Raw genomic sequence first — 27056 nt, 5'->3', positions numbered from 1 at the left:
ACCAGGATACCATAGAGCTTTCTTTTCCTTTAGAAAATTTCACCTGCAAAACAAAACAATAGAGTTTTGGTCCCCATAATCTCATTTGGGTCCTTTGATGTTAGAGGCAGATTACTTAATAATAGGATTCCAAGCATATTATCCATTAGGAATATCAAAATGTTTGATTCTACATTTGTTAGAAGTGTGCCCCTTTTTCATACAATAAAAACATGTGACAACATTTGGGTTCCTATAACAAACAGTTCTTTTTTCAACCCATACCCTACGAGTTCTTTTAATTTGGTTCTCACTTTTAAAAACCCTTTTGTTTTTATAAACCTTTTTAATAGGTATAGGCATTTCATTATTATTTCTAGTTGCAACTTCAAGNANATTTTCCAGAATATCAATATCAAGCATATGACTCTTACATGAAAGACATTCAACGGGATGTTCAACATTTGAAGACTCTTTCATTTCTAAGTTGCAAATTTTATTTGTCAAATTTTCTTTTTCATCTAATGCCTTCTCATATTTAATTTGTAATTCTTTAAACTCCTTTTTCAAATTTTTATGAGCAACATTTAATTTTTCAGATTCATCAAGCAATTCAAGAAAAGCTTTTTGTACATCAAATTCACTAGTGTCAAGACTAGAGCAACTTACTTGGCTTGCAGTGTCATCAACATTAGCTGTCAAACATAAGTTTGCTTCTTTAACAGAACCACTTGAACTAGAAGTGCTTGAAGCATTATCTTCCCAAGCAATGTAAACATTCTTCTTCTTGAAAGACTTCTTTTCTTCATCCTTTCTGAGATTTGGACAATCTGCATTAACGTGTCCTTTTTCTCCGCAACCATAACATCTGTAATTTGAAGAAGATCGTGGTTTTTTCTTTTGATCTTTTTTAATTTGTTCCTTGCGTTTCAATTTCATGAACTTTTTGAATTTTCTGAACATGTGAACCATATTTTCGTCGTCTGAGTCTTCATCTTCAGATTCCTCATCCTTTTCTGAACTCATGCCTTTTGAATTTTCAGTTTTGAAGGCCAACATTTTCTTATTTCCTTGGGCTTCCTCAAAGCTCAATCTATTCAACTCGAGCTCGTGCTCTCTCAACTTTCCAAAAAGCACAGCCATAGGCATGGACGTTAAGTCTTGAGACTCAGTTATCGCAGTAACCTTTGGCTGCCACGTCCTGTTCAACGATTTCAAAATTTTAACATTCAATTCGTCAGTGTCAAATTTCTTACCTAAACCAAAAAGATGGTTGACGATATGTGTGAAGCGTTTTTGCACATCAACGATGGTTTCACCCTGTTGCATCCTGAACATCCAATACTCCTGTATCAGGGTCTTCTTTCTAGCACGTTTCGCATCGTCGGTTCCTTCATGGGTTACTTGAAGAACTTCCCACATCTCTTGAGCTGTTTTGCACACTGAAATCCTGTAAAATTCATCTAATACCAAAGCAAAGGATATTATATTACGAGTTTTTATATCAAATTGGGCTCGTCTATTTTCGTCAGCAGTCCATTGCAAATATGGTTTTTCTTCATTTACACCATTCAAATTTACAGTAGGAATAAAAGGACCATTCAAAACAACTTCCTAAATACCCCTATCAATTGACTCTAAAAATATTTGCATTCTTATTTTCCAAAACGCATAATTTTCCCCCGTAAACAAAGGAGGTCTATCAATAGAAGCACCCTCTAAATACATTTGGTTATGACCGTCCATTTTCGAAAAATTTGAAAAACTATCAAAGCAAGCTCTGATACCAATTGTTGGTATCGAAGGGGGTGTATGGTTCGAAGAGTATAACGCAGCGGAATAAAACTTAGAGTAAGCGGAAAGCGTGTTCGGTCACAAAAATAGTTCCTTTATCAGTTTTAAATTTCTTGTATAACTTTTATCGAACAGTTGGAGTGCTAAAAGATTAAGGAGTGTAGGGAAGAGAAAAATCACACAAATGATTTTTATACTGGTTCGAATCAAAAGATTCTACGTCCAGTTGTTAATCACTATAAAAAGTAATTAACTATTTTCACTAAAAATATAGTTGTACAGATTACAAGATAATGAAATGAGTAAGGGATAGAAAACACATTCCTTCGACAAACGAACCGGAAGAGTGCAGTGAGTAACTTCCTTCGACAAACGAACTGGAAGTGCTTCCTTCGACACACGAACCGGAAGCAAACACTCTGCCAACTCGAAGAGAACCGCTCCGACTTTCGACACACGAAACGCGAGCTTCTCTTATTCACGAGACTAGGCAGAGCACCTTGCCAACTCGAAGAGAACCGCTCCGACTATCGACACACGAAACGCGAGCTTCTCCTATTCACGAGACTAGGCAAGGGAACAGAACTAGCTTTTGAGAACTTCCTCAGACAAAATATATTCTACAAAAGACCTAAGTTCACAACGTTACTTTNTGAAGTTCTCAAAACACCTATTTATAAGCCCAGGGTCAGAAACTGAAAGGTCATGTCCCAACTGCCACAAATAATCGATTATTGTAAGTGATAATCGATTATTCAAGTCCGTTACAGGTTTTTCAAAATGTGATAATCGATTATATGAGGTGATAATCGATTATGCCTGAATGACTTGTGATAATCGATTATTGCTTCTTGATAATCGATTATTGCAGTTAAAAATCCAAGTTTTACAGAGTTTAAAAGACTTTCCTACTACATTTAATTTCTACAAATTTTCTTTTAAATAATTCTAGACTCTTCTTCAACTAAGTCTTCTTGCAGCATCATCAAAACAATTTTCTTCAAGTTTTACCAATACTCCTTATTGGTAACAGCGAAGAGATTGGAGAAGACGAAGAGGTATTTCAAGTGTTTGGGTAACTTAGGGTTTTGGGGTCAGTTAATGTTTGGATAACTTAGGGTAACACCTTTGTTTTTAAATTTACACATTCAAATATTTCATATGTGCCACGTATTCATCAAAGTGCACAGATCATTTAGTTTTGATCACAGTGACAATTGTATCCTTATGTTTTTAACGCCATGAACCAAAAGAATAATGTTGAACATTATTTAATGAAATATGGAATCTTAATGTACTTTTTTAAAAAGTAGAATGACTTTGAACAAAATCCCTAAAAGTAGGGATCAAATGATATATTAAACATAATTTTTTCCATTTAATCTGTAGAAGCTCTAATGCCTTAGAGTCCACCAATCATTTTGGGAAAAACTGAAATCTTCTTTTGTTGATTTTGAATCGGTAATTTTACGAAGAGAAAAACAAGGATATACAAGAAACAAAGCCCCTAAAGTAAAGGAATCGAATCTCATGAAATAAATCTCCAAAGACACTATATAAGGAGAAAATCTACCAAATAAATTCCTATCTCAATCCCTTAATTTTACGAATTTCTTACAATCAAAGCCATATTTACTATACAGTAAATTACAATAATGGAGACGGTCAGTCGCTTGACACGCTATTAATCGTATAAAAGATGGCCCAGACTAAACAGAAGTATTAGGCTAATTCTTAATTTAAAATATAAGAGAAGATAATTTCAACTATACTTAAATAATCAATTTAAAGTACTAAAAAAGGAAACTAAGCCTAAATTATACAGGATGAAGTTAATGCTAAATTAAGCCATGAGAAGATTGTCGGCCGAAAACAGATTTTGTATTTAACAAGTACCACAAGTCCACTAATTACTAAACTCAATACATCTATATATTGTTCAAATGGATGCCAACAAACACTTCAGACATTTGATTTTGTAGTCCAACATAATGTCAAAAACATGAACGTAATTTCGTATTTTATTATGAAATCGTTGCAAATAAATTAGAGATCAAAGTAACCCAACACAATTTCAAAAGCAAATCTGAAAAAGTAGTGTATGTGTAAAGATACTCTGATCCTTGTCTTAAACAGAGATACAGATGCTCAAGACAAACGTTAAAAAAGTTTCCACTGGGGAAAATCAACGTGTATATACACATTTTAATAGGAACACATTATGTTCAAACAGTAAATAAAGTAAAATAAAATTGGGCCAAAATTGAAACCCATTCCATTCCAATACACATTATTCCATCTATATACATGTACACGCTGGGTTGTAGCCTAATATGCCAAGGTACAGAGAAGGGCACAAAAACCCTGAGCACATAGCCCAGCTATTTAGCTATCTTAATGTGTTGAATTATCAATATTGGCTCTTTATTCCTCTGTCGGACAGAGCTGATTGTGGTTAGCCTTGGTCAGGTCTAGGCTAATTCAACCTGAGACTCAGTTGTGGTAAATTCAACCTGATTGTGGTAAATTCCACCACATCATCATGGTTGCTTATATTTTAGCTCGCTGTAGATGATTCTTTAGATTTCTCGGTCACTGTGTCCTTGTCTGAGTTGCTTGTCTCACCAGTCTGTGTTTGACTAGTTTGTGTCTGAGTAGTATGTGTTTGACTAGTTTGTGTCTGAGTAGTCTGTGTCTGACTAGTTTGTGTCTGAGTAATCTGTGTCTGAGTAGTTTGTGCTTGACTTGATACCTGAGAATCGGATGCAATTCCAAGAACAACTAGCATAGCCCTAAACACATTCAAAAACTTAGAATCAATGTTGTTCACAAACAAACACAGTGGCTACACCCCGTCCCAAAAAGATACAGTTTTTAAACAAGAATGAAACGAGTTCACCATCAATAAGATGTAGAGAAAGGAAAGAAAAAAGATAAATTCATGGCATTGTTGTGCCCAGCGAAATTTCGAACCTCGGAAGTTTGGATTGTATATCTGGCTGGCTAGCATGTGCAATCAATGGTGCCTTCAAGGCTGAAATTCTATTTAATGCATTCTCCAATTGTGCTGGAGGCAGCTGCTTGCAAGCAACCACAAGAAAAAGCATTAGAACAGACATGTCTTAAAATTTCAAAAGCTTTTAAAAAGACCATCTAAACTCAGAAACTCAAAAACAATAAAGAATGCGTACCCAAGAAAAAAGAGAGGAAATTAAACTAGTGAAATTTTCTATATCAAACTAGTGAAAAATGAAGGAAAAAGACTCGCTTAAAACGATAATTAAGTATGAGCAATGTAATTATTTAAAAAAAGATATTAAAAGCAACTGACATCTACATTTTATTAACCCTTCCCAAACCCGTCTGGTATATAAAAGTGAGGTCTCGATTAACAGATAATTAAGCTCTACGATTGAATGCCATCTAAAATATTTCTTTAGAATACAGACCATGCAATTCTCTTCACATAAAAAATATAATTATAATAATCTAATTACTGCAGTCATATTTCCAATTGTATGACTATCACTAATCTAGCATGCAGAGCTGCCACATGATGGAGAATATCAGCGGCATAACAGTACCCATGCATCAGAGTTAGTTACGAAAAATCGCCAGGTGGCAGTAAAGCCATATTCTGGGGGATTGAGAAGGAGCAAAAGAGTCACAAAACGAAGCAACAAATGGGAGGATTTCGCAACACGAAGATTTCATGCAAGTGTGCCAACTTTGATATCCATTGGACCAGAATTTTATGTAACTAAGCTTGTTTCAAAAGCTCTCGGAATAACAAGAAAACGCCCAAAGATCTTATGATTTAATAGAATAAAGTACAATTTGAAAGCAACAGCATTAAATTACGATATTAACAGTTAACCCAAGAAATCAACACTAAAGTTTCTCAATAGCTATTGTTCCACATATTTCGTGCGGAGCTCCTCCAGTAGGAAACAAATAATTGATATTTTCATCTTATTTAAGTTATACGTTCATCATATAGAATAGGTATGTAAGGGCGCAATACTGAACAGAGACTCTGAAAACTAATTCAGAACTGTGCCGTAACTTCAAAAATGACAATAAGTTCCTGATAACAAGAGTAAACATATATAATAATACCTGAAGCAAAACGCTAAATGACTGTGGTTTTGTCAGCTGCACACACTTCAAGAATCCCACCCACAACTTCGGATATTTCCATATCTGCAACAGTTCATTTAGCAATGTGTAAGTACACAGAATAATAAAATAGATTACAAAAAACAAAACAATAATATACGAACCTGCTTTGTCACAAGGCGAGAAAGAATCCCCATGATAAAGTCCACCTACAGTAATTTATACAAGTCAATAACTAGTTCGAATATATCAAATTCAAACCAAAGAGATCTCAGTGAACAATTGTTAGGTTTCTAGATATACATATCCTGTCAACAACGGTAGAACATTTTCAGTTAGAAAATAATCAATTAATCAGAGCTGCCATATCTCAAAGGAAGTATGCATTGATATTTTGGAGGAAACTGGATTGTTGTATTCAAAACTTGTTGACACACCCATGGATCCTAATATCGAACTCCTACCAAATCAAGGGAAGCCTATTTCAGATCTTGAGAAGTATAGAAGATTGGTAGAGAAATTAAATTATCTTACACTCGTCATGACAATTTGGCATGACTAGAAGTGAGACAAATCATTCAGTCTTTTACCATCATTCAAGTGTTGGATGTGTCTATTTAGTATATGTTGATTACATTTTTCTTATAGACAATGACCGCCATTTTCAAACCAAAGATCTTGGCAAACTCAGATACTTCTTGGATATTGAGGTAGCACAATCCAAAGATGGTATTATTAAAATATACCCTTATATTTTGGAGGAAACTGGATTGATGAATTCAAAACTTGTCGACACACCCATGGATCCTAATACTCCTACCAAATCAAGGGGAACCTATTTCAGATCTTGAGCAATATAGAAGATTGGTTGGAAAATTAAATTACCTTACAGTTACTCGTCCTGACATTTCCTTTACAGTCAGTGTAGTGAGCCAATTTCTCAATTCTCCATGTGAAGACCATTGGAATGCAATCATCCGTATATTAAAGTACATGCCAATATCATCAGTATGGAAAAGGTTTTTTTATATGGTTTCAATAACCATACAAAAGTTGTTTGCTATTCAGATGCTAATTGGGCAAGATCTCCTTCTGATAGAAGATCAGCTCGGGTATTGTGTTTTCATTGGTGGTAACTTGATTTCTTGGAAGAGCAAGAAACAAAGTGTTGTGGCAAGATCTAATGCAGATACAAAATATAGAGCTATGGCCTTAGTCACTTGTGAACTTATTTGGCTTAAACAATTGTTTAGAGAGTTACAATTTGGAGATGTCACTCAAATGACACTTATAAGTAACAATCAAGCAACTCTTCATATCAATTTTAATCATATCTTTCATGAAAGAACCAAACACATTGACATTGACTCTCATTTCATTCGAGAAAAGATTGTATATAAAGACATCAAGATTGAGTTTGTTAACTCAAATGATCCGTTAGCAAATATTTTCACTAAGTCTTTTAGGAGACTAAGAATTGCTTGAAGTGAAGTGTTAGATATATTGCGTTTTACATTAATTAGGGAAACATAGACTTTTGGTAGTTTGATATTGGTAGATATTGTTGACATTGGTTTTAACAATATCTTCTATTTACCATATTTATGTTTTGTTGTCATATATACTTGTATCATTCTTCATTATAAATATATTATCCTATGTGTGTTTTAAACACAAGAGAGATTAATCTTATATCTAGTTTTACTATATTCAATACTAATAGTTGGAAACGATCAACTAACTGTAGAATTCTTTGATTCTAGTCCACAATAAATAATTGAAAACATTATAACATTTCCTGGGAAAGGTAAGGTTCTTACCAGTGTTGGAAAAGCACCAATTGCTTGTAACACTGTACGCATGAATAGTAAAGGTGGAGGAATCTGCTCAACCTGCATTAAAAATCATTTGCCATGTGAGATCAACTAACTTGCAAAGGCCCAAACATATAAAACAATTTTTGCATAACACACCAACTGATTCAAAACTCTTGCAATAACTTCCTGCGTAAAAGTTTGTCGCTGCTCAAAACAAGCATTGCATGCATCTGTCACCTGCATATAAAAACACTTAGCTGTGAAAAATGTTTCAATTTTTAATAAAACCAAATATCATTGCATACCTACCTTTTTCAAGGGAATTCCATCCCTTTCAGGATCAATTCCATGAATTGCAATTAAAACTTCAGCCGGAGAAAGCACTGGACCAGACTGTGATGATCCCTGGGAAAGAACTCTACAATTAATTAAATAACAAAAATCTACTCAACAATTCAGAACTATTTTTTTAATTAAAATTAAATGTATAATATCCCACAAGGTTTGGTAATCATGGAAGTTAAAACTTAAATACAAGCTCTAAATTTCATGTGTAGGGCTAATCCTAACAAATGAGGCATTGTTTGTTGAACTTTTACATAACACTACTTAAAAAATATAGCCATTATTTTAAAAACATAACAAATGAGGCATTTTATAAAAAACAGTATTTTAAAAATATAGCCATTATTGTGCCTCAAATTGCAATAGTCTTTCTTTATTACTTTAACTGGGAAACCTCGTGGTCTTCCAGCAAAATATCAGGCATCACATTATGGATGCCAAAAAGTTTTGATGAATATTCCAAACTAACTCCGACAATACACTCCAAGACACAGGCACAAAAAAAGCTGTTCAGCATTTCAAATCTCAAGCTTCATTACTATTACGGTTCGAACTCCTATTACAAAGGTCTATGAAAGAAGAAACAAGGGGAAAGGAAAATACAGATAATTATTTTAATTCAAACAGTTGCAAAATCTTGGTAGTTAAACTTGTGTTGGAAAGCTTGTATATATATAGGTGCGTTTTCAAGTCTTGGGTGTGTGAGAAATATTACTTGATTAGTGGGAGGTTTCCTGAACCCTCCAAGTGCTAGTGGTGTATCTGTAAACTTTTTAAACTTCTATGCACACTTTTCAGTTTCATTGTTTAAGTGTTTGTTCCCCATTTTTGAGTTTCTGATCCAGTTTCTATAAACTGCTATCAAAGCTCTTTCCAGCTCTATGGGTTATTACACATGGTGACTAAAAGAATGATGGAATCACAAGTGGAAGCACTACAGAGTGTTCTGAAACAAGATTAGACACAAGTGTTAAATATAGTGAAAATTATATATTGGAATTAATCCCATGTGTTAAATACACACATAGGATTCTCTATTTATAATAAAAGAAATATGGGCTAAGCCCAAATACAAATAAATATGTAAGAATAAAATAAAATAAAATAAGAACAATGTTTCCCTAATAAACATATATGGACTATATTTCTCTAATTAACATAAACACAATATAAACTAAATATAATATCTCTAACACTCCCCCTCAAGCTGGAGCATACAGATTGTATGGACCAAGCTTGGAATAAATAAACTCAATTTGAAATATATGATCTGTCTTCAAGAGTGTGCGGCAAACAAATGCGCAATCACATGTCGACGAACAACTAACGGCAATTTATGGACAGTAGTGGACAACTGCGAAACTTCAAATAATACCGTGAAACTTCAAGTGGGATGACTTTGACAAAAGAGAACAATGACAAACTTCAGGGACTAGATTGTCATCAAGTAAGGATGGGGCTTGCATCAAAACTACAGGGACTGCCATCACTGACTGATGGGGCCTGTAGTGGCTAAAAGCGACAAAACTACAGGGACTGCCATCACTGATTGATGGGGCCTATATACAGGGACTGCCATCACTGACTGATGGGGCCTGTATACAGGGACTGCCATTATGATGGGACCTATAGTGGCTAGAAGCGATAAAACTGCAAGGACTGCCATCATTGACTAGTGGAGTCTGAAAGCCTAAAACCTGGCTGGAAACATACTCCCCCTCACGACGAACGACGGAAATGACGGCCGGAAACGATGGCCGGAGACGGTGGCCGAAGACGGTGGCCGGAGACGACGGCCGGAGACGACGGTCGGAGACGGCTGTCGGAGACGGTGGCCGGAGACGACGACCGGAGACGGTTGTCGGAGACGGTGGCTGGAGACGGTGGCCGGTGATGGTGGTCGGAGACAGTGGACAATTGGCAGGTGGCGGCGAGCGACAACGGACAATGGCGGACAGCAACACCGGACAGATGCGAGACAGAAACTAGAGATTGCCCATTGAAGCATAAAGGCACAGGTTGAAAAATAAACTATTTAGGAGGGGGGGGGGCGCTGATGGCCGTGGCGGCAACAAAGACAAAGTAGAAAAGGATCAGAAAACTTGCTCTGATACCATGTTAAATATAGTGAAAATTATATATTGGAATTAATCCCTTGTGTTAAATACACACATAGGGTTCTCTATTTATAATAGAAGAAATATGGGCTAAGCCCAAATACAAATGAATATGTAAGAATAAAATAAAATAAAATAAGATTGACCCAGATGGAAGCAAATTTGGAATATCGTCTTGCACAACAGGATTCACGCATGACGTGGTTGGAAAAGATTGTGGAAAGATTTATGACTTCAGGATTTGGGAAAGGTACTAGTCAGCAAATTCTATGAATCAAAGAGTGCCTAATGAAGGTACACAAGAAGAATGAGCAAGGGCAGTAATGACATAAAGGCTAACAGTGATGGTCACAATAGAGGCAACTTTAAAAGGTTGACATAGTCAGAGCTTCAAGAAAATATCAAAACGGATGTGAATCATGAATGCAAGCACAAACAACTTAATGCCATGGTATTAATAGAAGGGCACGAGGAAGAAGAGCACAAAAACAGGGGAAGTTAGGTTTTTTGAGAAGCAACATGAAACTCTCGATATTGTATAGCAGGAATCACAACTAGGAGGAAGTTTCTGTAATCGCTATACATTTTCCACAATTCCACTTTGGAGAGATGGTGCATCTTGATGGGGAGGGTATTGTTCGGTTACAACCTTCTACACGAAGGTTTATGCAGGAAGAAACAAGGGAAAAGAAAAAATACAGCTAATGTTTTTAACTCAAACAGCTGTAAAATCTGTTAGAGGTTAAGTTTGTTGTGCTGGGAAGTTTGTGTGTGTGTGTGTGTATAAATGCATTATCAGGCAGGTCTTGGGTGTGATAAATATTAGTTGATTAGTGGGAGGTTTCTGGATCCTCAAAGTGTCGGTGCTGTATCTGTATACTTTTGAAACTTCTATACAAACTTTTCAGTTTCCTTATTTGAGTGTTCTTTCCCGTTTTAGTTTCTAATCCAGTTTCGATAAATGGCTCACACAGTATGAATTCTATTACCAATATACTAACTACAATGCTTGGTTGTAGCTCTAACTAAGCTCTACTTTAATTATAAAACAAATTATTACCTGTAATATGCGACCAAGTGCTGTTTGGAACTTCTCCAAAGGAAGATTCACAATGTGAGGAAAAATCGGTATTACCTGACAAACGAATTGTTAAAAAATGTCGGCCAAAGGAAAGACAATGTCATTCAAGATATAGGAAGTAGAAGAAAAACAAGTCTTGTTTAAATGAAATCAATTTTCTTTGTTATAATTATAGAAATAATGAACTGATCCTACATAATCAAGAATACCTCCAGATTATATATTGTTATAATTTTCTTTGTTATAATTATTAGAAACATTTTTATTTGTTCTCATAATACCTTCTTATTAGAGGACATCAAATCTCTTTATTTATTGTATTAATTCCATTTTCACAATATAAACAAAACACTCGTATTATCTTAGAAACACACGTTCCAGCTGAATATTTAATTTTACCTAGAGCCTTGAATTCATTCCTACATAAAATGAGAACAGTGAAAAGAGTTTGATGCTAAATTTTGTATTGTTATTAGATCCACTATTCACATCTCAGTAAAACCCGTTTTTTTGTCCCCATGTGACATTCGTACCAATTTGGAGTGAAAATCTTGCCATTTATACCAATGACACATGTTTGTACGGCATGTGCCAAGATCTACACTACTTGCTCCACAACATTTTGAGGGTCTTGTGTATACTTATCCTAGGCAGCTTCATGCTGCCTTGCATGATTTTGATGTGCTCCTTCAACCATGTGTATGTGAAGGAATTTGATTACCGCAGTGTGTTCTTTATGACCTTGGGCTTTGTATGGCTTGCCACAAGAGTATGTGTTAGAGATTCTGGTAAGAATTCTAACTCTCTCACACTCTTACGAACATAGAACACAAACACAACACAGTATGGGATTAATAATGGGTGTGTATTCACAAGAAAGAAACAAGAATTACAGAGTAATCCAGGAGCTTAACCTCCTTCACCAGGTTCCAAGACCGGTCAACAAAATGTCCAACTGTCTAACAGATACAATAAGAGATCCTTTTATGGACCTCTTTCCCGCCCCCTACTTAAATTGATAGGTAGTAGAAGGTGCATAGGAAACTCCCTCGTTCGCACAACTTTTCCCCGATATCAACAGTTGAATCACTTGTTGCTCCTACACTGCCAATTATCTATCTCCAACAAAATTTGAAAATTTTATCAAATATTGAGACTCACAAATCCACTAGAAAAATTGCTTGTGGTACACTTGGTAATTCCTCTGCCTGTCTCAATCTCCCTTCGTGTCCTTGGATCATTAGCTCTGCTTCAACTGATCACATATCTTGTAATTGCTTTTCCCTCCTTTACTACTATTATTGTTAATTTGCCCTTTGTAATTATTGTCATTGGTTCACAAACACAAGCTTGCGACATTGGTACTACCGAAAAAACCATCCGATTTTGTCTTCATATCCATCATGGTCCTTTTAATTTACATGATATTATTCTCACTATATAATGGTAGCTTGCAGGATCAGATGTCAAGCCGAACAATTGGCGTCAGATTTGAGTCATACTGTCTTTACTATCTCTCCCCATCACTGATATTATGTGCATTAGCATAGAGCAACATCTTGGATTTGTTGTTCAAAGGAGAATCATTTAATCGGTTTCTCATCTATGCTGGTCCCGGTATGGTTTTTAGTATTTCAGACTATCATCCACTAGTTTGGAATGATACATTATTCTCTTTTTAAACATCACTCTCTCCAAGGATGTATCTATCTCACTGTATATGAGGACACATTTCTGTCATAGGCAGAGATAAGGAGGGCGTTATACAACTAAATATCTTGCTCAAAAGTTCCATACAAAGATCTTGGATACCTTAGGAATTTTCTAGGTATATAGTGTCTTAGAATAATTATATCTATGTATCATCATTAAGCCAAGGCAGGGTGTAGTCTGCTAGATCATTTATTAGTTGTACCTAGTTCTGCACCTAGGGGTCTAGTGCAGTCCATTGCTATTCCATGTACTTTTGTATTTTCATTATAAATAGAAGACAGTGAAAGGGATCTCTTAAGCCCTCTAGAAATATATTTTCTGTTCTAATCTCAAGTAGATAACCTAGGATGGTTGGGTTATATCTCTTGGGTTTGTTGCTTAAAAATTCACCCTGTGCATGGTTTAGGCACTTTTGGACTATCATCTAGCAATTTGGAATGATACATTATTCTCTGTTTCATTGTGATTCTCTACATGCATCTATCTCATTGTATATGTGTCCGCATTGTTAAGAAAAACACTATATGACAAACAATATATTGCTTAAAAGTATCATATATAAGATCTTGGACACGTAAGGTATTTCCTTGGTATAGAAGTGGACAATCCACGGATGGTTAGGTTATATCACAGGGAAAAGATGCTTTCGACATTCTAGATGAACTGGGGATGATAAATGCTGAGCCTATGGAAATACCAACAGATCCGAGCGTCAAATTTGCACTTGGCCAACTAGAAGCATATTCTAATCCTAGGAGATACAAAAGAATGGTTGGCAGACTAAATTACCTCTCTGTGACTCATCCTAACTTCTCTTTTGCTATGGCATAGTAAGTCAATATTTAAACTCTCCCCGTTAAGACAATCGGGGTGTGAATCCTAAGTATATTAAGAATGCCTTCGGAAAACTCATGGCTAAAAGCAACTCCTCAAAAAGCTCAAATTGGAAGAGAGCTCCTAAATGCACCTTGCGTGTGACAACAAGGAAGCATTACAAATTTCCTCTAATCATATCTTTCATGATAGGACTAAACATATTGAGGTAGATTGTTACTTTCTAAGGAAAAATTGGACTCTAGATCACCACTAAACTTGTCAATCCTAGTGAACAATTGGCTAACTAGGTCACCAAGGATTGATTACTTTGTAGTACTCATAAGCACATACGTGTTATATGCTTCAACATGAAAAAGAGTATTATAATATAGAGATAAGAACCTAGTCTTATACAATCACAAATATCAAGATTATATATATACTATTATGAATGCTTTTATTTACTCTAATGACTTTGTTATTAGAACATATCATATCCTATATTTGTTGTATTGATTCCTTTTCCACAACATAAATAAGGCACCTCTGATGTTTAAAAGAACACGGTTTCAACTTAATGTTTCTCTCTTACCTAGAGTTTACTATTCTTGATATAGATAAATCATAATCATTATGAAAAAGCAACAATGAAATTTACATCCAATTGAAAGAATAATAAGGAATACCTCTTCATTTGATAGGAATGGTAATACCGGAATAAGAACCTCTGCGTCCTGTATAGAATCAACAAACTATTAACCATAATCCTAAGTTTCAATGTGAAACTGCTAAGACAACAATTTACAATACCTTGAGTTTTGAACCATGCAACCTTTTCACAGTGCTTATTAAATCCTTAGAAGGGATCGTACCATCTGTAAGTGTATGCAACACCTGACATTTCAATGTAAAATTATCAATATTCAATATATATCAAAAATTTCAAACCAATGAAATATTATACAAGGTAAAACAGTAAACCTGCATTAGAAGATTCTCGCTTCCATTTGGAGGATCCGAAATAGTTTCAAGGAGATCTAAGGATGAGCCCATAGTTCGTACTAGTATTGGGATTTGTCGATGTACTGCCTGTGGCATACAAGAAATTATGTAACTTATAGACAGAACATTAGTTGATAATAGTCACTAGATCCCAAACTTTAAAAACCGAAACCTGCTTCACTGCCTTTGATGTGCATCTATAGATGACAAATATTTGGCGAAAGAGAGAATGTTTCTGTCATCATAGAAGATCCAAATGTATTACTTCCAATTGAATAACAAAACATAAGTCACACAGTATCAAAGGATGTATACTAGGGAAAATAAACAATACCTTTGTACACAAAGCAAAATACAATGACATGCACCTCTGAGCCTCAGAAACGGATTCTGGTAAGACACTCTCAGATGTGCATGATTGACGATTATCGGAGACATCTTTAGTGCTGCCACTCAATGATGATTGTTCGTTTGAAACCTTTTCAGCATCAGGTCCCTGAAAATGAAAAGAGAAAAGCAAACTATCATATCAAGTTCAACAACAAAAATGACATTAACTTGCCATCCAGAGGACTCAATAAAAAAAAGTAAATCCATACATGTGTCAATACCTTTTGTGAATCAGCAACGGACACTTCAGCATCTGTTAATTCTGAAACATCGTTACTTGTAACTGAGATAAGCATTTCCTTTGCAAAATCTTCTATTTGCTGAGAAATGGATGACAAAGGATAAAGCTTATTTGCCACCTGCAAGAAGAGCTCAAATTGACAAATGCTGATACGAAGCCAACTAAGTGATTCAAAAGGAATTTATACTGTGCATACCAGACGTATTGCCTTCATACGCACTTCTTCCAAGTGATGCACTGCACTCTTTCATTTGAAAAGAAAAAATTCAAAATTAAGAGATCAGAATTAAGGCCAACAAATTACAATCACAAGGGAAAGCAAGGTTTGAAAATTCAGTTTCTAGAATTCAAGGAGAAAAGGAATGGACAATTATCATAAAGCCACCTCTTAAAGTTCTAAACATATGAAGAAAGAAAATCAATACAGATTTTGAATTATGAACAACAATCAAAACTAAAATAGAGCGAAAGTTTGTACAATAAAAGTAGGATGGACAAACCTGTAGAGCAATTTGTAAGCAAGTATCTCGGATCGGAGGCCTAAGAAGAATCAAACTCCATACAGCACTTAGACCTTGAGTAACTCTATCCGCATTCAGTGACTGTAATTCCTTTTCACCTCTATCCCCATTTCCGGGAGAACACATGTTTTCTAAAATTTTAAGAACCGATTTTGGTAAATAAGGAGATTCGCCAAGCAATTTACTCAATGATTTATCTGAAGGTGGAAAGGAATCTCTAAGTGCTTCTGCCTGCATTTGAAGTGAACCAAAAACCTCAACTCATGCCTTGTAAATGGAAACAAAAGAATCGAGAAAGAAAACCACAGACCACTGTAAAGAGGAATTTTTCGTATACAGAAGCTGCAGTAGTGGAAGAAAAGAAGTCAGGCTCCTCTTCAGCCTCACCAAATAATCTGTAGAGGACACGTAATGTCAACTCATGTCCCTGAGACATTAGGTAATCATTGTCAACAGTGTCTATCAAGTCTATTTAGATATTAGACATCTAACTGCTAGACACATTAACTGTGTAAACAAATCTATCAGATATTACATGTCCAACAACAAGATGTTTACAGTCATCCCACATACATGATTTAGCTCGAGAAACAACAGTATTTGTCAGCAATGACATTTAATTATTCCATATTTTGCAGATTATAATTAAAGTGCGTAATGTCAATATACTTGAATCATAAGAAACTAATTATATCCAAGAATAATAGGGATCTGATTATATTAAGTATATCAGGACTCAAACAAAGCTAAGGAGATCACAATTTATTTTTCAAACACTTAAAAGACAGGTGCACTGACACCAATGTAGTGCATGTGGATGATATCATTGTCANTGGTGATAAATGGAAGGAAGAACAACTCTTAAGTCAACATTTAGCATTGCAGTTTGAGATNAAAACTCTTAAGAGGCTGAAATATTTTTAGGAGCTCCAAGAAAGGTATTTTCATTTCTCAACAAAATCGTCATAGATTTGCTTAACGACACGGTTATGACAACTTGTAAATCTACAAGATAGTGTAAATCTACAAGTATTTTATGCTTAGTTAGGAAATCAATTTATGTCTCATGCAAGGCAAGATATTACATCAATTGTTGGTTTGGTTGGCCAATATGCACTGTGCAAGAGAAGCCAATTCATAGGCCACTTATAGAATTTTGCAATCTCTTAAGGTGACACCACGTAGAGGAATTTGATATAGAAAAAATGGGAATACAAATATTTGAAGCCTACATTGGCTTTGACAGTGCAGGGACAATAACTGAGGAGAACTACTTCTGTAAATTGTACCTTTCTCGGAAGAAACTTGGTAACTAACTTGGAGAAGTAAAATGCAAAATGTTATAGCATGATCTAGTATTGAATCTGAATTTCGAGCTATGACAAAAAGGTATATGTGAATTTGCTTTGGCTGAAAATGATCTTAGAAAACTTGAAGATTAATTGGGAATGGACCTACGAAGCTCTATTGTGATAATAAACTTTAATAGCCAATAATCTTGTTCAGCATGATTAAACAAAACACCAATGAAGTGGACAGACATTTTTTCAAGGAAAAGTTCGACAGTGGCTTGATTTGTACTCCACATGTACCTTCTTTCACAAGGTCAACATGCAGATGTTCTTTCTAAAGGATTGAGAAATATTATAGAGATGTAAAAACATTCAGTTATTGAACTGGATGTTAGTTCATGTTTACCTTTCTCTTCCATATTCTTTTTAAATAAGCAGCCCAGTTTTTTATTAATATGCAAGCAAGGAATGGAAAAAAGTTATTCTCTAGCCTGAGGGGGAGTGTTAAAACAGGAGTAATTTATGTTTCTTATTTTTTTCTATTTGACTAGGTCCTATGTACTTTAGGAAGTTGTGATAGTTCAAATGTTCTCTTGAAAAGAGTTGTGGTACCTATGTAACACTTCTGATTATTAATAGATCAATATGCTGGATGGAAACCCAACTCAAGCATATTCAGAAATACGCCCTTCGTGTCTCTTCTCAAACTTCGTTTCTTTCTTTTAACAAATATCAATTACAAATCTAATACAACCAAACATGTTTCTTTGATCCTTACATTCTCCACATCCAGCATGCCAGACATTTCTTCTTTGATGAAACACGTATGACAAAATAGAATTGACTTGGATAACATGTCTCTAATGAAAGCTCTCCAAGTTCAGACTTTCAAAATGCAACTGATCTAAGGAACCAACACTTTCAAAACCAGTTCATAATTGATTTTTTGAAAAAAAAAAAAAAAATAGGCACTTTAGGATGTCTGTAAACATGAAATTGATGGAACATGTGTGAAAAAAGAAGGAAGATAACATGCAATATTAGACTTCATCTCATGATTATTGGCCACTGACGAGGAGCTGCGTCAAAGCTAAGTAAAAACAGTTGATAGAGAAGTATAACATTTGAGAGAAGAGCTCACCTCGTGACTAGTGTAATCAATCAAAATATGCTTCTGTAATAGTTTCCATGGGTCTAATTCCAAAGGAAACTGCATAGAAAGAAGAGTGCATGGTGTCAATTACAAAGTTGCTGGAAGAAAATACACACACACAAACTGTTAGAAGAAGAATTGATATTGAGATCTTAAGGAGGTCTGAATTACGTAAGTTGAAGCCTTTAAGAATAGAAAGAGACAGGATGATGATTGTTAGAAACATCAGAAAATCAAATATGTCCAATGAACAATAACAATGCATTAAACTACTGATGAACTTTAGATCCTAATTTCTCGAAAATTAGAACTGTGAGACAGGTAAAATAAAAACATTTAATATTTAAATTAATGCCATAGACAGTGAAAGGTTAAGGCAATCATAAATCATGTAATTCCTACAATGCTCGAGATAATATTTCCTTGTACAGTTTTAATTACATTCCATAATTAGAAGAATTTGGAGGATTAAGAGGCTAACAGATTTTATACTTATTGCACAGGATCTATCATAATTTAAGATTTTTCACTATTAAGTCTTTTATATTCTATTTAAGAGCAATTTCTTTTCTATGAATATTATCGGAAATAGTTTTTCTAACATGGTATCAGAGCTCTAAAATCCTTGGGAGCCTGTGTAATATCATGCGCAGCCTGCGCTGTTGCAAAACCATACCCATTTCTTTCTTTCGATCTATTCACCTGCGCAGCCTACATTGCTGCAACACCACACCCCTTTCTTTCTTCCAATGTATTTCTTCTTGGCCTACATTGTTATACTTCAAAGCTCAAAAATGTCCAATACTCGAAAAACTCTTAACCAATTAGACAATTTGGAATGCAGCGGATGCAGTTGTACTATCATGGTTGTAGAATGCCATGACACCATAGGTGAGTGATGCTTAGATGTACATGAAGACAGCTAAGATGATATGGGACAGTTATAAAGCAAATTATTCCAAAGTTGGTGATGTTGCCAAAATCATTGAGATTAAGATGAGAGTCTCTAAAACAAAACAAGGGAATTACTCAGTGAGTGTGCCCATACTCAAGCAATGCGTTAAATTCCTCTAAAGAATGTGCCTGAGTAGTTGATTCTGGAACCACAGACCACATAACTCAATCATCTACTGGTTTATACTTATAGACCCTGTCCACGAAACAAAAGAATTGCACTTGCAGATGGAACTTTCATTATTACTGGAAAAGGAGATATGATAAACCAGAATCCAATTCTGAAGGAAGTTTTGCATGTGCACAACTTGTCTTCCAATTTGATTTTTGTTCACAAGCTTACAATGGATTTACACTGTTTGGTATTTTTTAATCCTATAACTTGTCAATTTCAGGATCAGGGAACAAGGAAGCTGATTGGACTTGCTAGGGAAGACAATGGGCTTTTACCTCCTAGAAGATGATAACAGGATGCATAGCATAAGAATCAAATTCCTTTATCTTTGCTGTCAGAAAAATATTTCTACAATGAAGAAAGAATTTAGTTATACCACCTTCATTTAGGTCACCCATCATTCAGTGCTCTAGAAAATTATGTTTTCTAATTTATTTCAAAATGTTGACATACAAATGTTTCATTGTGATACAAGTATATTTGCAAAGCACAAGTGTGTTGACTTTCCCTATAGTAACAAAAGAATTATTGTTCCCTTTGCATAAGTATTCAGTTGGGTGGGGACCCGCTAAAATTTTGAACTTATCTGGGGCTAGTCGGTTTGTCATATTCATTGACGATAGCACTCAAGGACTATCAATATTTCTCTTGAAACAAAAAAGTGATGTGGGCCAAGTTTTCAAAAGCTTCATCCAAATGATTAAAAATCAGTTTGGGTCAACCATTAAAAGAGTTCATTTAGATAGTGCCAAAGATTGTTTCAAGCAAACATTGTCCTCCTTCTTCAATGAAGGAGAAGTAATTCATGAATCTTCTTATGCAACAACCCACAACAAAATGGAGTGGCAGAATGAAAAATTTGGCAACTCATAAATGCAACTTGAGTCTCTTTTCTCTATAAATGTGGCCCAAAACAGTATTAGGGAGAAATTGTCCTTACTGCTACCTATTTGGTCAATCTTCTACACTCAACACTAAACAATAACAGTCTCATTCTACTATTTTCTAATTTCTTCCTCGACCTTGGAACAACAAATCATCTTGTACCTCAAGTTTTTGGCTATGTATCCTTTGCTCATGTTCATTATAATCATAGGGGGAAACTTGATCCTCAGGTTATTAAGTGCAAATTTATTGGTTACTCACCTACCCAAAAGGGATGCATATTAAAGTCATTGTAAATTTTATCAATAGGAAACAGTTATAGAGTACAAAAAAAGAATAAATCGAGTTGGATCTTCCATGCTTCTAAGGACCAAAAAACAGTTTTAAAAAAATAAAGTTCCAATAGAGAGCACCTAAATATGTCATTTTACAACTGAAATATAAAATTAGAAAATTTCTAGATAGGATTTTCACCTCAACTCCTAAATAAGCAAGTATTGAAAAGCGGACATTGGAGCCTCCAGCTGCAGCTATTTGCTTATATGCATCAATAATACGCATAAAACATGACTTTTGCAAATGATCCGTTTGTTCATCTTCAAGTTCAACAACAGGAGCAATCATCTTTGGCAAGACTAAACGGGAAGGCAACACAACTGAAGTAGCTGTTGATGACACCAAGCTGTTGACATCTCTAACAGCCGCTTTTGGGCTCAGATCCTCAGATCTATCTGTTGATATTGACGGAGCTAAGTTCAGTGGTGACCTCAGATCCAAACTTGTATCTTGCTCTTGGCTGCCATCTTCTAGGCCCACTTCAGTGGAAGCCAATAAAGAAGGATCAAAAGTTTGTGACAAGGCATCACTACGACCAAAAGAATCCAGGCCAGGAATTCCACTCTCTGAGTTTCCAACGTCATGGATGTCAGGAGGCATAGTTGTACAGCCATTCTCCACTCCAGGTATACTAGCATCAGAAGTTGGAAAATCAGTAGGAGATGGTACATTTTCAGATACAACATTCATGCCAGAGTGAACAGCACCACTATTGACAGCAGTTGCAGAAATTTCTTCCTCCCCTTGTGACTTCTGTAATATATATCAAAGTCTTACTCAAAAAACACTTCTCAGAAATATGCTAAAAAGTAGGCAGACCAAATGTATAATGAAAGGGAAAGATAATAAAATGTAAAAATAAAAGGTAGGCCTAAAAAGTTGACAGATAATTAATTAATTATTATACCTCAACCTCATTTGAAACTGATTGTTGTGCATCAAGAAGGGAAGCTATTGGTGGAAAAGTACTAGAAAGTGACATAACAGCAGCTACAAATGAAGGTGGATATTTAGCCTTGTCATCAGAACCAATCATACTAATGTCTTGCAGCTGTTCATTTCCTTCAGTATTAGAGAAATTTGGAGGTAAGTTTTGCATATTTGCCATCACCACCTCAGCTAGCAAGTCAGCAGAAATACTTGAGATGAGAATCTCAAGATGCGCAACAGCTTTTCCACCTTGAGCAATCAAAGCACCAAATGTGGCAACAAGCTGCCTTACGGGCCCATTATCCGTATCTCCGCTTGAAGATGACGGTACATTTGAAGGAGTCTCATCCTGTGAGTTGGAAGTGGTACGTTCATCCAACTCTTTGCTAGGTTCTTCCAAAGCATCAATTGTTGCCCTGACACGTTTTCCAGGAACATCTTCAGCTAAATCATCTTCAATTTGAGATCCAGATCGTTTTCTTGCCAAATTACTGTGTACTGAATCATCAGAATTTATTGCAGGTTCCTCTTCCTGAAATAAAAAATGGTAAGGAATAACATGATGTNCTGCCAGTATTAAATGCTATTTAAAATTCTTAAATTTAGAAAGGAAATATTTCTTTATTTCTCACTCAAAGTATTAGGTCAGCTGACCTGTATTTATACATGTGTTCAGAGATAAAAACAGAAATTAAATAATAAAACAGAGAACAATCCTAGAGAGAATAAATCCCTATATTTATGGGATTTAATTCTTGTTACAATCTCCTAATATTAAATTCATAATCAAATCTAACCAAACAAACGGAATAAAAGAAATTTAAATTTTCCTAAATAAAGCCAAAATTCAAAGCGTGCTTCTTGACACTCCCCGTCGAGCAGGTGAATAAATGTTTTCCATTCCCATCTTAGATATGATTCCTTGAAATGTGATACTATTTAGACTTTTTGATGAATACATGACCACACACGATGTTATAGAGGTCCTCCCTAGAAGAGTGACAAGAGGCATGACAAGAAGGGACGCTTCTGATCCTTCTATTATCTCTTTATTTACCATTTTTTTATGTTAAGTTTCCCTAAGTTGGCTTGGTTGGGTTGACTATAGTTGACTTGAACCCAGTTGACATGTTTACTTATTTTCTTTGTTTTGTAGGAGATTTTCAAAGGCTTCAGGTTAGCTTGGCAGCTCGCAGACTAGCAGCCTGACAGACTAGCATGCCCGACAGTCTTGCAGACTAGCATTAGGTCCACCCTGCAAAGGTGGGCTGGGCTGCATAAAAGGAGGAGAGAGGAAAACATAAAGCATAAAGCAACTGTATCATCATGGTACATGTGCCTTTGGCCGTCACCACGTACTTGGACAGAATCAACATGGAGAACCATTTTTCCACACCAAAAAAATAGCCTCCAATTCTAGATGACGCTGCTTCACAAGAATTTTACGGAAGTGTCATTGGACAGGAAAATATGTCACCAAACATCCAGTGTGAAGCAGGACAGTTTTATTATATATAAAGTTCACACTCCATTAATTTCTTTCTTTTCATTCCAATTACTGGAAGATACCAGAAGAACAATAAAGTGAGGAAATAAATAATTAATGTCATCTTACTTTTCTAAAGCAGCAAAAAATGATGGAACAAAACCCATTCTCTAAAACTAAAATTTCTAAAGAGTACCATCTACGTCTCTTCTGTAAACAAAAAAAGAAATTGAAACTATCAATTCAATTGTCTATCTATAGATACGGATACAGCTAATATTCGATATACACAACCTCCATACTTACATGTTCATAGATCAAAAATTTAATAAACAGAAGAATAATTAGTAATAATAAAATAATATACATATCAGGAAGTGGTTGTGCTTACCTTGATAACAGGTTGATCATCCTTCTCTCTCTCAATGCTTCCATTGCTAGATGAGATTAGGTGGAAAACCCGATCTGCCTTTCCTTCTGACTGTATTTCCTTCAAGGCCCCGGCCAAACGATCTCTCCACTACCAAAATACAATAATCAGTTTTCCTCAATAACACCATATCAGACCAAATGTCTTAAATATATGCACCAATGTAATCAATTGCAGAAAATGGCCAAAAGCCAACAACATTCAGCAATAGCATCATCTGCACATAGAGAAAACCACATCATGCGTACATAGACCCATCTCTTTGATTTTCCTATATATAAATGCATAATCATATGTGATCTACTAGGGATTTAGCTACTGCCTCTCTCTTTTATTTTAACAGTTCAAATATAATATATATATATATATATCTTTAGAATAAATAGGCTTAAATGTGATTTATTTTACTTTGTGCTAGACCTAGTACCTAGGAGCATGCTTTAGACATAGTTCCTAGGAGCATCTTCTAGAGTTCTCTTCTTTTCTCTCGTCCATTGTATCTAATGTATCTCAAACTACTATAAATATGAAAACATAAGGGGGGAGAACTCTCTCAAATTCACTCTAAATCTTCTTCACTTTAATCTCAAGTTATACACACACACACACACACACACACTGATAGGATACATGGGAAAGGACTTAATGGATTAGACTAGAAGGGGAGGAAGTCTATAAATAAGACCCGGTTTGTGTCAAGGGGGTATCACAAATATATTTTGTAAAGTCAAGCTTTGGCTTGTGTAGAGAGGTTATGCTCTCAAGGGAGGTTATGCTCCCGGTCTCTATTCTTTGTGCATACCCATTCTTGAGCAATAATACAGTTCTTTCTTTCATCTTTGGTTGTTCTGATTGCTATTGAGAGAGTTTTGGTTAGGTTCAATACATAGGAACCTAACAATTTGGTCCGACTTGCTGGATACGCTTGGGAGGGGACTGCCAGATCAAGAAGTCATCAAGAAAACTGATCAAGAAACTGCAGGATCCCAATTGGACACGTTAGCAATAATGGAGAGAGATACAAAAGGAAGGTTGGAGGCAATAGAGATTACCATGGAGGGGATAAAAGCGGAGTCAGCCACCATACAAAAGGATATGTGGCAGATAATGAGGAGGATACTGGGAACGAACACCAATAAAGTGGAGGGGCATTCTAACGATAATCCACTTCGACATGTTGGGGAAGTTGGAGGCAAAGGGGCTGGAGGCCACCATGACGATCAAAGACCGTGGCGCAAAAAGGTGGATTTGCCTACGTTTGAAGGGGTGGAGCCCCTTAGTTGGATCAAAAGGGTGGAGAGGTTCTTTGATATCCAGAAGGTGAACGGCGACGAAGACAAGGTGGAGCTGGCTTACATCAGCATGGAGGGGAGTGCGGCTTATTGGTTCAGAGTCTGGAAAGAAAAGGCCAAGAACCGTTCTTGGGAGGGCCTGAAGGCAGCCTTGATCAACCGCTTTGGAGGAGGTGTTAAGGGGACGGTGTTTGAGAGATTGGCGACAGTGCGCCAAGAAGGAACGGTGGAGGAATTCGTTCGCGAATTCGAGACTTTGATGGGACAGACCAAGGCCGTACCTGAAGAACAAGGATTGGGCTATTTCCTCGCCGGATTACGTGAGGACATTAAGGGACAGGTGAGGATTCAAGATCCTCAAGAGTTGATGGTAGCAATGCGAGTCGCACGCGACGCGAAGGAGGCGATGTTACAAGCGAGAGAGGGCAACTGGAATGGGTTCAAGAGTAACCCATCTGGCTCGCGATCGACGGGGGTAGTGTTGCGATCAGAGCCTACTAGACCCACGGTGTACCAGTCCAGAGGAGTGGAGAAGATGGACTCGGTGCGGAGAGAAAGAGTTGTAACCAGTTCGACGGCGAGGGTGAGCACCATGGGGGAAAACGACAACAGAGGCATAATGGTGAGGAACCTTCCTTACTTAGAATTCCTTAAGAGGAAAGAAGAGGGCTGGTGTTTTCGTTGTGGAGGGTCGTTCGCACCTGGCCACCGTTGCACCGAGAGAAGCCTGCGCGTGCTACTTTTAGCAGAAGATGAGGAGGAAGTCGTGAGTGAGGAAGGGGTGGAACCTGAAACGGAGTCCAGGGTGTTGTCCGCCTGCTCAACAGAAGGGATGACCTCACCTAAAACGATGAAGTGGACGGGGTGGATCGGAGGAAGAAGCATGGTGGTGCTCGTCGATAGTGGCGCCAGCCACAATTTTCTCAGTCGAGAGTTAGTGGAGGAATTGAAGTTACCTTTGATTAACACTCAGCTGTATCCGGTGAACCTGGGAGATGGGCGGAAGAAAATGACCATGGGACGTTGTGAAAAAATTCGATTGAGTTTGGAAGAAGTTGCGGTGGAGGAAGACTTTTATTTGTTCAACTTAGGGGGTGTAGATATTATTTTGGACGTAGTTTGGTTGGCTAAGTTGCGAGAGGTGATGATAGATTGGAAAGAAATGACCATGGGGTATTACCTGGCGGGTAAAAGGGTAAGAGAGAAAGGGGATCCTGTTTTGTCCAGACAGCTGGTGGAACTGAAAACTCTCCTCAAGCTTGCACATGCTGAAAGGTGGACATGGGTTTGGAAATGGGTCGAGTGGAGAATGAGGTGGACAGAGAGAGGCAAAGTGATTTGACTGCTGTGCAGGAAGCAGAGCTGAGTGCAGGTCTGCACCGGCACTACAAGGTGTTTCAGGAGAATAAAGGGTTGCCTCCACCTCGAGATAAGGAGCACTGCATCCCTCTTAAAGTTGTTGTTTCTGGGAAGGAAAGAGAAAGAGATATCAGTGCAGAAGACAAAAACTACGATAGAAATATTGTTGGTGTTGCTGCCCAGGACAAGGCAAAAGTTGTTGTTTTTAGGAGAGATAGTGGGGTAGGTCGTGGTATGCATGTCAAAACAGTGAAGAAGGGTGAAGATAAAGGAAAGAAGGCAGAATATGGTGGGAACATGGTGATTGTTATGGCTGAAAATAAAGTAGAAGATGCAGTTGTTTGGAGTAGCGAAAAATTCATCCGAGAATTCAAGATATGGTTGTCACAAACATATAAAACACTAGAAGACCAATGGCAGGGATATTTTTTTGCAAGACTGCAATACGACATTCAGAGGAAACCAATTGCTCAACATGATGATGATGAAGAAATTGGATGGCCAGATCAACAAGTTCTTTCCTTTTAAGCTTCTAGGATGAACAAATCTGGACAAGGAAAGGGCTTAGGCAGTGCTGCTGCTACAAAAATACAAAAAAAGTTTTGGAGTTGAAAGAAGAGAAAAAAATTGTTAACTAATGGATTTTCTTCACATGAAAACAAAATGATGAAGAGGAGCCAAGCGACCCAGTTTTTTGGTTCCAACCTTGAGGACAAGGTTGTTTTGCAGCGGTGGGTAATGATAGGATACATGGGAAAGGACTTAATGGGTTAGACTAGAAGGGGAGGAAGTCTATAAATAAGACCCGGTTTGTGTCAAGGGGGTATCA

The 27056-nt window shown here is 36.5% G+C and overlaps 1 protein-coding gene across 2 annotated transcripts in view; it reads right to left on the bottom strand.

The window, feature by feature from the left end:
- Positions 1 to 3933: 3933 nt before the first annotated feature.
- Positions 3934 to 27056, bottom strand: part of LOC106774101 (symplekin) — a 28126-nt gene continuing 5003 nt past the window's right edge. The window contains exons 7-27 of one of the 2 annotated variants that reach the window (XM_014660941.2): positions 23538 to 23666; positions 21638 to 22192; positions 20869 to 21483; positions 18369 to 18437; positions 16246 to 16362; positions 15915 to 16166; positions 15611 to 15658; positions 15395 to 15532; positions 15118 to 15279; positions 14956 to 15018; positions 14763 to 14870; positions 14592 to 14675; positions 14468 to 14515; positions 11232 to 11306; positions 8019 to 8114; positions 7866 to 7946; positions 7713 to 7784; positions 6057 to 6101; positions 5893 to 5976; positions 4747 to 4850; positions 3934 to 4565 (exon numbers count right to left, since the gene is read on the bottom strand). In XM_014660941.2, the coding sequence (XP_014516427.1) occupies positions 4331 to 4565; positions 4747 to 4850; positions 5893 to 5976; positions 6057 to 6101; positions 7713 to 7784; positions 7866 to 7946; positions 8019 to 8114; positions 11232 to 11306; positions 14468 to 14515; positions 14592 to 14675; positions 14763 to 14870; positions 14956 to 15018; positions 15118 to 15279; positions 15395 to 15532; positions 15611 to 15658; positions 15915 to 16166; positions 16246 to 16362; positions 18369 to 18437; positions 20869 to 21483; positions 21638 to 22192; positions 23538 to 23666 (3180 nt within the window). In that variant the 3' untranslated portion in view covers positions 3934 to 4330. Of the gene's footprint in view, positions 4566 to 4746; positions 4851 to 5892; positions 5977 to 6056; positions 6102 to 7712; positions 7785 to 7865; positions 7947 to 8018; positions 8128 to 11231; positions 11307 to 14467; positions 14516 to 14591; positions 14676 to 14762; positions 14871 to 14955; positions 15019 to 15117; positions 15280 to 15394; positions 15533 to 15610; positions 15659 to 15914; positions 16167 to 16245; positions 16363 to 18368; positions 18438 to 20868; positions 21484 to 21637; positions 22193 to 23537; positions 23667 to 27056 lie in introns of those variants that run through there. The other variant, XR_001376710.2, reaches the window with a different exon arrangement.

The sequence above is a fragment of the Vigna radiata genome, chromosome 9 (assembly GCF_000741045.1).
Source record: "Vigna radiata var. radiata cultivar VC1973A chromosome 9, Vradiata_ver6, whole genome shotgun sequence".
Classification (NCBI taxonomy): Eukaryota; Viridiplantae; Streptophyta; class Magnoliopsida; order Fabales; family Fabaceae; genus Vigna; species Vigna radiata.
Note: the sequence above shows the minus strand (reverse complement) of the source record. Positions and strands in the feature narration are given on the sequence as shown.